The 12172-nt window shown below is 37.6% G+C and overlaps 3 protein-coding genes across 6 annotated transcripts; 2 read left to right on the top strand and 1 right to left on the bottom strand.

Moving 5' to 3' along the window:
* The first annotated feature begins 92 nt into the window (after positions 1 to 92).
* LOC104765922 (1,4-alpha-glucan-branching enzyme 3, chloroplastic/amyloplastic) lies at positions 93 to 7662 on the top strand. Its single transcript, XM_087502504.1, has 21 exons — positions 93 to 480; positions 627 to 698; positions 892 to 956; positions 1154 to 1837; positions 2261 to 2433; positions 2517 to 2606; positions 3066 to 3141; positions 3245 to 3352; positions 3544 to 3634; positions 3766 to 3867; positions 3959 to 4061; positions 4661 to 4798; positions 4882 to 4953; positions 5058 to 5162; positions 5815 to 5892; positions 5971 to 6078; positions 6442 to 6522; positions 6842 to 6946; positions 7159 to 7244; positions 7345 to 7399; positions 7505 to 7662. The coding sequence occupies exons 1-21, from the start codon at positions 170 to 172 to the stop codon at positions 7535 to 7537; spliced, it is 2736 nt and encodes a 911-aa protein (XP_087358630.1). The 5' UTR covers positions 93 to 169; the 3' UTR covers positions 7538 to 7662.
* A 188-nt stretch (positions 7663 to 7850) lies between these two features.
* LOC104765921 (uncharacterized) lies at positions 7851 to 10067 on the bottom strand. 4 transcript variants are annotated; one of them, XR_015591342.1, is made up of 7 exons: positions 9797 to 10067; positions 9312 to 9599; positions 9090 to 9195; positions 8874 to 8965; positions 8439 to 8582; positions 8065 to 8348; positions 7851 to 7958 (listed from the first exon to the last, which is right to left on the bottom strand). XR_015591342.1 is itself a non-coding variant. In XM_087502507.1 (6 exons), the coding sequence occupies exons 2-5, from the start codon at positions 9587 to 9589 to the stop codon at positions 8109 to 8111; spliced, it is 768 nt and encodes a 255-aa protein (XP_087358633.1). In that variant the 5' UTR covers positions 9590 to 9599; positions 9797 to 10067; the 3' UTR covers positions 7851 to 7958; positions 8065 to 8108. The 4 variants fall into 4 exon arrangements, 2 of the variants coding, with proteins under 2 accessions (XP_087358633.1, XP_010488017.2); XR_015591341.1 differs by having other exon boundaries at positions 7851 to 8348; XM_087502507.1 differs by lacking the exon at positions 8874 to 8965.
* Positions 10068 to 10088: 21 nt separating this feature from the next.
* Positions 10089 to 12030, top strand: LOC104765918 (ribonuclease 3-like protein 2). The gene is made up of 4 exons (XM_010489714.2): positions 10089 to 10621; positions 10821 to 10976; positions 11062 to 11426; positions 11605 to 12030. The coding sequence occupies exons 1-4, from the start codon at positions 10142 to 10144 to the stop codon at positions 11783 to 11785; spliced, it is 1182 nt and encodes a 393-aa protein (XP_010488016.2). The 5' UTR covers positions 10089 to 10141; the 3' UTR covers positions 11786 to 12030.
* The last annotated feature ends 142 nt before the right edge of the window (positions 12031 to 12172 follow it).

Here is a 12172-nt window from a genome sequence, read left to right as displayed (position 1 = left end):
ACTTTCTAATCAATCGGTTCGAGATTGATCCGGGTTTAATTACACCCGGTTTGGTTCAATTTCAAATTGAGAAAAATACACAAAGACCGAGTGAACTCGTCGTCGACTCAAAAACCTCTCTTATCTTAAAACCCTGAGTGTGAGAGAGTGAGCGAGTCTGTATCATTGTATGAACAAATCTTCTTCGTTTCTCTCTGTGACACCAACAAAAATGGTGTCCCTCTCTAATCAAACCAGGTTTTGTTTCCACCCGAACAACCTCTTCGTTTCCGATACAAGGCGGCTGGGAATCTCAGGGGTCAATTTCCCCAGGAAAATAAAGGTGAAAATCACTTGCTTCGCCGCCGAGAGGCAACGCCAGCAGAAGCAGAAAAAGAAGAGTCAGAGCACTAGCGACGCCGAGGCTGGAGTTGACCCGGTTGGGTTTCTCAATAAACTCGGAATCGCTGACAGAATCTTTGCTCAATTTCTCCGAGAAAGGTAGATTAAAGGTTTTTTTTTTTTTTTTATCAGAACAAAGAGTTTTAACTTGTGCATTTGATTTTAGGGAACAATTAAAGGCTCAATTTTGATTAGTTTTGATTACAGTTGTGTATATAAAGTTTGTATGTTTGTTAAACCTGTAGGCATAAAGCTTTGAAAGACCTTAAAGATGAGATTCTCAAACGCCACTTTGATTTCAGAGATCTTGCTTCAGGGTATGTATCCTCTTTGTCCCAGTTTCTTTCACCAGAAGAGTTTAATAATCCTAGATACATTTCACACTTCTTTATTAACTAGCAAGTCCCTGAAGTTTCATTGTTTGTGCTCTGCAAGAAAATTAGTTTTTTGCCAGACAGTGACTGATGTTCACAATGTTTTGTTTAATGAATTGCCTTCTTTTCCCTGTAGATTTGAATTACTGGGGATGCATCGACATATGGAACACCGGGTTGACTTTATGGACTGGGGTCCAGGTTCTGTCTCATTCTCAAATCTTAGAATTTCATTAGTCTGTTTCTTTACTTCCATTTGAAAATGCTTCGTTAGGAGTCAGAACTGATCAACAGAAAGAATGATGTACTGAATCTTGCTTTAATAAGTTGCGCCTGTTGGGAAGCTTTTTTTCCCGCCAGTGATTTTGCATGAGGATACTAACTAACCGTAAACCCAGGTGCTCGTTATGGTGCTATAATCGGAGATTTCAACGGATGGTCCCCTACAGAAAATTCCGCCAGAGAGGGCCTATTTGGCCATGATGATTTTGGGTATTGGTTCATCATTCGTGAAGATAAGTTAAGAGAGGGTGAAGAACAAGACGAACTATACTTTCAGCAGTATAACTATGTGGATGACTATGATAAGGGTGATAGTGGTGTATCAGCTGAAGAAATCTTCCAGAAGGCTAATGATGAGTATTGGGAACCTGGCGAGGACCGGTTTATTAAAAACCGCTATGAAGTTCCTGCCAAACTATACGAGCAGCTGTTTGGTCCGAACGGTCCACAAACATTAGAAGAGCTAGGAGATATACCAGATGCAGAAACGAGATATAAACAGTATCAAGAGGAGCATAAAAATGATCCACCAAGTAATCTGCCTCCATGCGACATCATTGATAAAGGTCAAGGAAAGCCATATGATATCTTTAATGTCATGACATCTCCAGAATGGACAAAGAAATTTTATGAGAAAGAACCTCCAATTCCATATTGGTTAGAGACACGGAAAGGAAGAAAGGCATGGTTGAAAAAGTACATTCCAGCTATTCCGCATGGAAGCAAGTATAGATTGTATTTCAATACTCCTGATGGACCGCTTGAAAGGGTCCCTGCTTGGGCTACATATGTGCAACCAGGTATGATAGCATCTGGTATTTCTTTGGTTAGGAGTAGTATTATAAATATAACAAGTTGCGTAGCAGTCATAGACAGAAGGAAGCAAGCATTCAGTTTTCCTTTTATCTGATGTCACATGCTTAAACATATTTGCATGAAAGGAACAGAATGGAAAGAGTCCTTTTTTATTTTATTTTGGTACTCTCTGCTTTCCATGTCCAGAGTTACTAGATACTTTGTAAGAGAACTAGGTTAACAGTCTTACAGAACAACAATCTTCAGAGAAGTTGTGAAGCTTTTCTAGTATGCGTGATGTTTATATGCAGCAATTCTTCTTAAAAAACGTTTCTTTTTATGTATTACGTTTGTATCTCCATGAAAATGTATTTTTTATTTGGTTCATGGTTTTCTTCTTCAATATATTACACTTTTCTCTAAAATAGAGGATGAAGGAAAGCAAGCTTACGCAATTCATTGGGAACCTCCTCCTGAATCTGCATACAAGTGGAAGAACTCCAAGCCAGAGGTTCCAAAGTCCTTGCGCATATACGAATGTCATGTTGGGATCAGTGGGTCTGAGCCAAAAATTTCATCTTTCGAAGAATTTACTAAGAAGGTACTCCTTATGCATTCAGTGTATTCTTACTTGCAATCTTATTATGCACGCATCTTTATTTTTTTTGGTTTATCAAACATCAGGTCCTTCCTCATGTGAAAAGAGCTGGATACAATGCAATTCAGTTGATTGGTATCCCAGAGCACAAAGATTATTTTACTGTTGGTTATAGGGTCAGTAAGCTTAACTTCTCACACTTTAACCTTAATTTATCAATCTGATTCTATCCTTCTTATACATAGTTATCCACACCTCTAGCTTCTTATGTTTATATCATCTTTGGCTTCGTTGTTCACTGTGCATAAAAGTTTTTGAAGGTCGTTGCCTAATGACTGGTAAAAAATGGACAATACTGATAGAATAGAGAGAAACAATTAAAAATATGGGAAAAGAAGAGAAAAACTTGATAGAAATGAAGGAAAGAAACAATTGTTGCTTAGGGGGCAATGTGTATCTCATTTAGAATGATAACCAGAATTCCTAGTACATTAGCTTTCTTGATGAAATTTCTTACAAACTATTAAGGAAACTACTAGTTACTTCTCTAATATCTTTGAACCGAATGAATGAAATTATGTAAAGTATATATCTTTCTCCTCATTCGCCATAATTGGTATCTATCACCATTTCAGGTTACTAATTTCTTTGCCGTCAGCAGCCGATATGGCACGCCAGATGATTTCAAACGTTTAATTGATGAAGCACATGGTAAGTATTTCTCGTCTCTCTTCTCTTTCTGATGTTGTATAACCTTTGATTCAAAAATGTAGTTGATGAAGCACATGGTAAACATAATCTAATCGATATACAGGCCTAGGACTTCTTGTCTTTTTGGACATCGTGCATTCTTATGCAGCAGCTGATCAGATGGTTGGGCTTTCGCTCTTTGATGGTTCAAATGATTGCTATTTTCATTATGGTAATTTTCCACAATAGTAATTTACTTTTTGAGTCATTGCTATGTAACTGGAAAGCATGCAGCATAATCGTGTTACAACTAATGTCGTTCATAATCCTTTATAAATCTATATATGAGATCAAACATGCCCGACATAGTTGAATATGAGCGTTTCTAAAAACACAATGTTCCATTTTTCATCGTGGACATAGGTAAAAGAGGGCATCACAAACACTGGGGCACCCGTATGTTCAAATATGGTGATTTGGATGTTCTTCATTTTCTCATATCAAATTTGAACTGGTAAAGACATCTACATTGTTATGTGGTTTATTCAAACTGTATTAGTTGTACTCACCCTTTTGGTCTAGAAGGAAAGTATCTTGCACTTTTTTGGTTTAGGGATCTGATGCTGTTGCAATTGGCTTTTGTAGGTGGATTACAGAGTATCAAGTCGATGGTTACCAATTTCACTCGCTTGCCTCAATGATTTACACGCACAATGGTTTTGCGTCTTTTAACAACGATTTGGACGAGTAAGACATCTACATTCTTTAGATGCTACACTTTTGTGTAATTTGGATTTTGGTGACAGTGGGTGAAATAGTTGATGTATGTACTGTGCAGCTATTGCAATCAGTATGTTGACCGAGATGCTTTGATGTACCTCATTTTGGCCAATGAAATTCTGCACGATCTACATCCAAATATAATAACAATTGCTGAGGATGTAAGCTATATATCATTCCTTTTTCTTTTTTTCTGCTGTCATCCTTTTGGGTAAAGCTATTGAATAATTTTTTATCCTTCTTGAATTGCTTTGTCTTAAGTGGAAGTATTGATGGTGCTAGACTGCTAGCTACTAACACGACTTTCATCAGTGAACATCACTAAGTGTCTGAACTATCTTTATGGACAAAATAAATTATCTCTAGTTTTTAGTCTTGCAAGTGTTGGTTAGTAGAATTAGTACTGTACTACCAGTTAGTGAAAAAAATTCATGCTTTTTTTCAAATATGATGTATATAGATAAAAAGGGGTGTGAGAGAGTAACATGTAACATGTATATATGTGACTTCTCATGTACAGCACATGACATTAACCATAATGTCGAATAGCTTGTGTAAGCCAATTTAAATTGATCATACGCAGGAAAAAAAAGCTTTCAATGAATTATCTTTTATGAATGCCAGATGTATCTGTGGGTAGAACGGTTGAGATTCTTATAAACTTTCTCAATTTTTCTCAAAATTCTGTTGATAATCTGCATCTTTGGGTTTTACTATCTACCCACTTATGGAACTTAATATAGTTTCCTTTTGCTTTTAGGCAACATATTACCCTGGGTTGTGTGAGCCAGTTTCTCAAGGTGGACTTGGATTTGATTATTATGTGAATCTTTCTGCGTCAGAAATGTGGGTTTCTCTCCTTGACAGTGTACCGGATAATGAATGGAGCATGAGCAAGGTTATAGCTTTTTAAGTATCCATTGTTATATATGACAGAACAATACTTTTGTCCTATTCTCTGATTTCTAGCCAGTTCTGCAGATTGTCAGTACATTGGTAGCTAACAAAGAGTATGCCGACAAGATGCTCAGCTATGCCGAAAGCCACAACCAAGTATTTACTTTGTAACTTTAGACGTCTAAAGCTTTTTCATATCTACTACACAACTATACTTTTAGGTTGCATTGACATTGCTGTTTATTCTACTTTTCCACTAGTCCATATCAGGAGGGCGTTCATTTGCTGAAATTTTGTTTGGTGGCGTCGATAATGATTCTCCTGGAGGAAGACAATTGCTAGACAGGGGAGTTTCATTACATAAGGTACCCCTTTGTTACTCCTGTAAACACTCCTTCCATAACTTAGCATACCTACATCATGATGCGAACACAACTGTAGAATGAGATTGAATGTTATTCTGAATTGTGCATTCATAAGTTAAAAAGATGAAGTCCGGAATATTGTCGAATAACTGCCCTCTGTTTTCATTAAACTATACCGTTGTCTCTATGCCCTCTACCTCCCTTCCCTTTACTTCCTAACTTCTCTGGTTTTATTATATATTTTACTGTTGAACTACAGCTAAGTTCACTTATGTACAAAATGTAAGAGGTCCCTGTGTTGTACCCAACTTCCAGCTGTAGAGTACGCTTCTCAACTTTGAGTATTCCACTCTTAATTCTCTGTGTAGCTAGCTGTTGCTTTAGTCCCATCAAATGTGTCTTTTATATTTTAGAATACTAGGTGGTGAATCAAATAGTGCAAGTACATCCTTCTATTGTCATTTACGCAGTTGTAAATCCACTCTTGTTTTCTAAAATGTTTAGCCAAGGAGAGGATGATTTTCTTATTTCTACATCCTGTGAGCTGCATCAAGCTTCATTTTGTATTTGTGTCCTCTCCGTGAGGTGCTTATTCATGCTTTTGTCTCACTTATTTTCTGAAAGCTTCGTTTCTTGTCATTGCTTGAACCAGATGATTAGACTGATTACTTTTACAATTGGTGGCCGTGCTTACCTCAATTTCATGGGAAATGAATTTGGACATCCTGAGGTAACTCTCCTAATTCTCACTGTTCCAATGACATCATCTTCATGTTTCTGACATTTAATCCTTTTCACCTTTTTTCAGAGGGTTGAGTTTCCAACGCAGAGCAATAACTTCTCGTTTTCACTTGCTAACCGCCGTTGGGACCTGCTGGAAAGTGGAGTGCATCATCACTTGTCTTCGTTTGACAAGGTATCAGTCTTTAAACCTAAAAGTACAGCTTCCATAGCCATGATTTTGTGACCATCTCTGAAAAAAATATTCTTTTAACTTTTATAGCAATTCAATACTGTATTGGCTATAACGGAGGCGAATGAATGTTATCATGCTGAGAAAGTCTCGAAAATTGAACTAAAACAGACTTACTGCTGATAATGTTTATCTTATATCAGAAGCAACTAGTTGTATATCCTGATTTCTTATTAAACAATAACTATACCCATCTTTGCAAGAATTATATTGTATATAATTACATGTTAGGAATGGAAGATATTCCAAGCATATGTCCTCTTGCATCAAAAGAAATGCTTTGCTGATCTCATTCCTTATTTGTAGGAGCTAATGGACTTGGATAAAAGCAAGGGTATCCTTTCAAGAGGTCTGCCCAGCATCCACCATGTGAATGATGCAAATATGGTATTTGAATCCTTTTGCTTCTTTTTTCCACTTAATATTGTTTGGGTTTAGAGTATGAACCAGAAAATTAATCGTCAAAGTACCCACTGAATTGGCTTCTCTAAGCTCCTGAAAGTCACTGGCGTGCTAGTGTTTGCTAAGAATAGAACGAATCGCATTCATGCATTGTAATGGGGTTTCTCCAAACACATTTATAGAATTATGAAGCCAGATAATAACAGTGTATGCCATAGCAAAGTGAGACTGCCAAAGTGTGCAGCAATTAGGAAAGGGTTTGGACAATAAGCCTGCTTACAATTCAACTTTTCATCATCTACAGGTGATCTCATTCTCGAGGGGTCCTTTCCTATTTATCTTTAACTTCCACCCATTAAATTCATATGAAAAGTATGATGTTGGCATAGAGGAAGCTGGTGAATATACCGTAAGTTTTTCATTCTCTGTATAGATTCCACCCTTTATCTGTCATTTTGTTAATAAGAGTCTGTCAGTTGACACAGTTGTTTCATTCCATGAAATATAGTTGCTGTTGTTTTCTGCATTCGTCTACTCATGGATAGAACACTATCATTACTAGAAGGGTTATTTATGCGTTTCACCTAATAAGAGGTTAAGAATATTGTCTGGATTCTGCAGATGATATTGAACTCTGATGAAGTAAAATATGGGGGTCAAGGACTTGTATCGGAGGACCAGTATCTCCAACGGTCAATTAGCAAGAGGTTTGTAATTGCCACATAGTTGATTGTTGTAAGATCCTAGTTGTCAACGAAATAAGGACGTTGTCTGTTTATCATTTGAACCAAATCCACATTTGTGCAGGATTGATGGTCAACGAAATTGCTTAGAGGTGTTTTTGCCAAGCAGGACTGCCCAAGTCAGTTCTCTATCTCTTTTGCTTTCTTTCTATCTCTCTCTTTATGTTATTCACTGCCATAGGAATTCATATCAGGTCATATATTGATTCAAACTGTAATTTCAGGTTTACAAGTTGACCCGGATTCTTCGAATATGATCCTCTATGTGTAAGCTGCATACGAACACCAAGTTTGTACGAGAGGTGATGTTATACAGACATGACTCGTCCAAGCAATGATGGCAGTTGAGAAGATATTCACAGAAGATGGACAAACAAGAAAATCATAAAGAGAACCCGAGGACGACTATTTCATATTGTGGTGTAGATCAAGCTGCGTCATGTAATGAGAAATTTAACAAACTAACATCTTTATGCAAAGCTTTGCTTGATGTTATGTAGTGACTTTCTAGGTAGATGCTCAAGTTTGTGTAATATTATACTTTGGTAGTTATTAATTTGGTATATATAGTTAAAAACGAAAAAATTGGTATATATAAATTGGTTAATGCATTCCTCAACAAAATCATTGCTTTCCACAAGACAAGAAGCAATCCAGCTGCTTAGATATATTGTTTACCTAGTCAAAAAAATTGGTATATATAAATTGGTTAATGCATTCCTCAACAAAATCATTGCTTTCCACAAGACAAGAAGCAATCCAGCTGCTTAGATATATTGTTTACCTAGTCAAAAAAAAAATGTAAAGGCAAACAGGTAATAAATGAGCTCAAGCAGAAGAATGTTGTGCTTGTGAAGCATCCGAAGGAGAGAAAAGGTCATCATATGAAACAGGTACTCTGATCCTCTCATGAACAGGCTTCCTTTCTACTTGCGGTTTGGATTCAGTCTGCTCAGCTACCGGCGTATCACACATCTCATTGATAAGAGCTTCATCTGCAGAGGCAAGTCCTTCGGAGGAGCTACCCTGATCTCTTTTCGGCCTTGTGTTTGGGTGCCTAAATTGCTTCTGCAAAGTTTGAATAGTATAAGACACAAGAGGTATAGGAAAGAAAACATGGTCTAGCATGTTGTAATAAGACAATAGGCAAGAACAAACCTCAAACTCCTTGGTCTTTTTCATTATCTCTCTGTGAGCTGCGGGCTGTCTTGCTTTGATGATGTTCAACAATACACCACCACCTGTCCGTTTCCTACTGCCATCAACAGTCACTTGACCTCCACAGGTCTCAATTGCTTCCACCTAAGACAAAAACATATTTCTTGCCATCATCAGTTAATGACTCTTGCAAAACAAAATAGATATAATCCTAACCAAGTTCAAACAAACAGAGAGAGCAATTCATAAAGCATTGGTAAGATAGACAGTCATCTCTTGATTATTGTAATATAGTTGACACGCTTGGTCTCACTTATCGATGAATGACACTGTAGTAGTCATCATCTATCCACACATGGTGTAGTCCACATTGTCTACATCAATAAAAACAGAGAAAACACTGATGTGCACACGGGAAGAAGAAAATATCACAACCTATAACATATGAACTTTTCACCAGCTATATCTCAGCACAAGGCACAGTATTTGAAGCAGCAAAGAACGCTCCAACTAGAAAACATCTTGAACTGCAGGTGGAAACAATATAGCTAAACAAGATTGCCACTCATGCTGGTCGCACACAGATTAAACAGTCTTTCGACTGCAAAAACGTAGAAAACATATTGTAGTAGTAGTGTATACAATTAATACCTCATTGACAAGATCACTTAAGGCAGCCATTCCAAGACACCCAACAGCTGTGTATATCATGTAAGACTTCTTTTCCTTCAGGCGTCTACAGGTATCCCTAACAAACCTGCAAAAACAAAATCATCAAACTATGAGCAAAGTTTCAACCACAGCCAATATCAGGCAGCTCCACCAAGAGTTTACGAAACAACATAGACACATAGAAGAAAAAGAATGAGTTACCAGTCTACACTCATGGGTTTGTCAATCGCAGGGCCTTTTCTCTTTTTCTTCTTCTTCTTCTTCTTCTTGTTTGGCTGATCCTGTCCATCCTTCTTACCCAAAAGCCCTCCTTTATCTTTGTCTTCCCCGTCACCATCACCATTTGGTCTCTCCCCAGAATCTAAATCATGCTCCACAAGAATCTCTCCTTCTTCCACATCAACCATGTCAACATCCTCCACGTTTTCAAATCCATCTTCTTCATTGATAGCATCCAACAGACTCTCTTCTCCCTCCATGATCAAAAACCTACATTTCAACCAAACATCAGAACAACACTCACACCCAAAACCCTAATCCATTCAATCAAAACTCCGAACCCATTTATGAGGTGTGAGAGAACCAATAAAAAAAAAACACGAATCTGTCATACAAATCGCAATACAAAAATCCAAAATTGCGAACAGAAACTAAAAGTCGCGAAACAAACAGAGTAGAAAAGTAACCTTTGAAACTCCCCTTCGGTCTTCGATCACCTACTACACTCGAGATTTATCAACAAAGCACACACCTCTTCATCGACCCCAATACTGAGAAAGCAAAAAAAAAAAAACTCAGTTTTTAGGGTTTAAGCCAAATAAAAATTGCCCTTTTAAATATTTTGTACCCAAGAAAAAAAAAACAATTTTTATTCCTTTTCCTAATTTGTCGTCCTAAAGACTATAATAAATACTTAAAAAGTCAATATGAATAAAAAAGAATACAAAACAAAAGAATAAAAAACAGAGAAGAAGACTCATCCCATCATCATCACTGTTGTGTTGTGTCGCTTTTAGATTCTCTTCTCTCCCATGGATCACTTTTTCTCACCGGAGTACAATTTCCCGGCGATCACTCGCTCATCCAATCCACTTCCACCATCATCATCGTCTACGCCACCTCTTCTTGATACCCACCGTTTCTACAATAATGCTCTTACCCCATCCGCACCACCACCACCAAGCGTTCCTGTTTCGCCGGAGATGGACTCTATGGAAGCAGTGGAGAAGATTCTCAACTACAGATTCAGGAACAAGAGTCTTCTCAAGGAAGCGCTTACTCACACCTCTTGTACGGACCATCCTTCTTACGAGCGGCTTGAGTTCGTAGGCGACAGTGCTATTGGTCTAGCCATCTCGAATTACTTATACTTAACGTACCCTAGCCTTGAGCCACACGAGTTGTCTCTGTTGAGAGCAGCTAATGTTAGTACTGAGAAACTCGCTCGTGTCGCTCTTAGTCATGGTCTCTATCGATTTCTCCGACGCAATGCTCCTTCCTTAGATGAAAAGGTAACCCTTATAAAAGAACCCTTTGACTTTGAGAGCCTTAGAGTTGGAACAGAGTGATTCTTGTACTGAAACGTTTTAAACAATCTTGAGTTTGATGAGAATTTGGATTGGTGAATGAGCTCTTAAAATAGATTGTGTTTGAATGTTCTTGTGATGATATTCTCACCAAGTTGTGTGTGTTTTTGTTGTCATTTGGTAGGTTAAAGAGTTCTCAGATGCGGTGGGGAAAGAAGATAACTTTTCAGTGGCATATGGTGGATTAGTCAAGGCCCCAAAAGTTCTTGCTGACCTTTTGGAGTCTCTAGCTGGAGCTGTTTATGTTGATGTCAATTTTGATCTACAAAGACTCTGGGTGGTCTGTCTCTACTTCTTCTTGTGTCTTGTCTTTATATCTTGTCTTTGTTTCTTAAATTTTAATGTTGCCTATTGTCGATTTGCAGATCGTTAGGGGTCTTTTGGAACCAATAGTAACACTGGATGATTTGCAGAAGCAACCTCAACCTGTGTCTAAGCTTTTTAAGTTATGTCACAAACATAAGAAGCGAATCCACATCAAGAACTGGAAAGATGGCAGTAACAGTATTGCTGATATATATCTTGATGATAAATTTGTGGCTTCTGGGAGAGCTGAGAATAAAGATATCGCAAGGCTGATCGCTGGTAAGGAAGCCTTACGCCAGTTGTCAGAAGTACTCCCCGTTGAAATGGTTATTGATGAGGATAGTGTACAAATTGAGTTTAAACATGCGAAAACGAAGTTGAATGAGATTTGCTTAAAGAAAAAGTGGCCTAAACCGATCTACAGGTATTAATCTTACTCCTATATTACTTACACTTTGCAGTATGACTTGCTGCTTAACAAAGACCATGCAAATTGATTTGATGTTTGAGTCGTCTAAAGTCTTATAATCTCAGGAAGCTGAGCACATTTGGTAATCCATAGTTTTAAAACATTTTGTTACTGTGTTTTTAACTCTTTTCAGCATTGAGGAAGAGAGAAGCTCGGTAAAAGGAAAGAGATTTGTTTGCTCAGCTAAGATTAAGATCCCAACAGAAGAAAATACATTATACATGAAGGGAGATGAACAATCCAAGATCAAGAAAGCAGAAAGCTCCGCCGCTTACCACATGATTACAGCCTTGAGAAAATCACATTATCTCTAATGGTATTGTATCATTTGTAAAATTAATAGTACATTTACCTTGAACCAAAACACCCTCTAACCACGGTTGGTTCATTCAAACAAGATTTTTTTTAATCTTCTTATAAGGTGACAATTTAGGACAAGACGCTGTGTCTTGTTTTAGGCATATATGTATTGTGTTTTGGCTTGGATTTTCTTACTGGTTTGGGTTTTGTTTATTCTCTGAATAATGCTATTGGTAGCTAATACTAGTCAACTGAATAACTCTCTCTTATAGTGCAAGGTCTACACGGTTTGGGTTCACTAGTTCTATCTTTACTCCCACTAAGGGGGAAATTTGGAGTCGAGCTAAGCCATTTGCCCAAAGATACTTGTGCCTCTGTAATGTGATGAAATATATTGGGAA

The sequence above is a fragment of the Camelina sativa genome, chromosome 19, assembly GCF_030686135.1.
Source record: "Camelina sativa cultivar CO46 ecotype springtype chromosome 19, ASM3068613v1".
NCBI lineage: Eukaryota > Viridiplantae > Streptophyta > Magnoliopsida > Brassicales > Brassicaceae > Camelina > Camelina sativa.
This window is presented reverse-complemented; position numbering and strand designations above follow the sequence as displayed.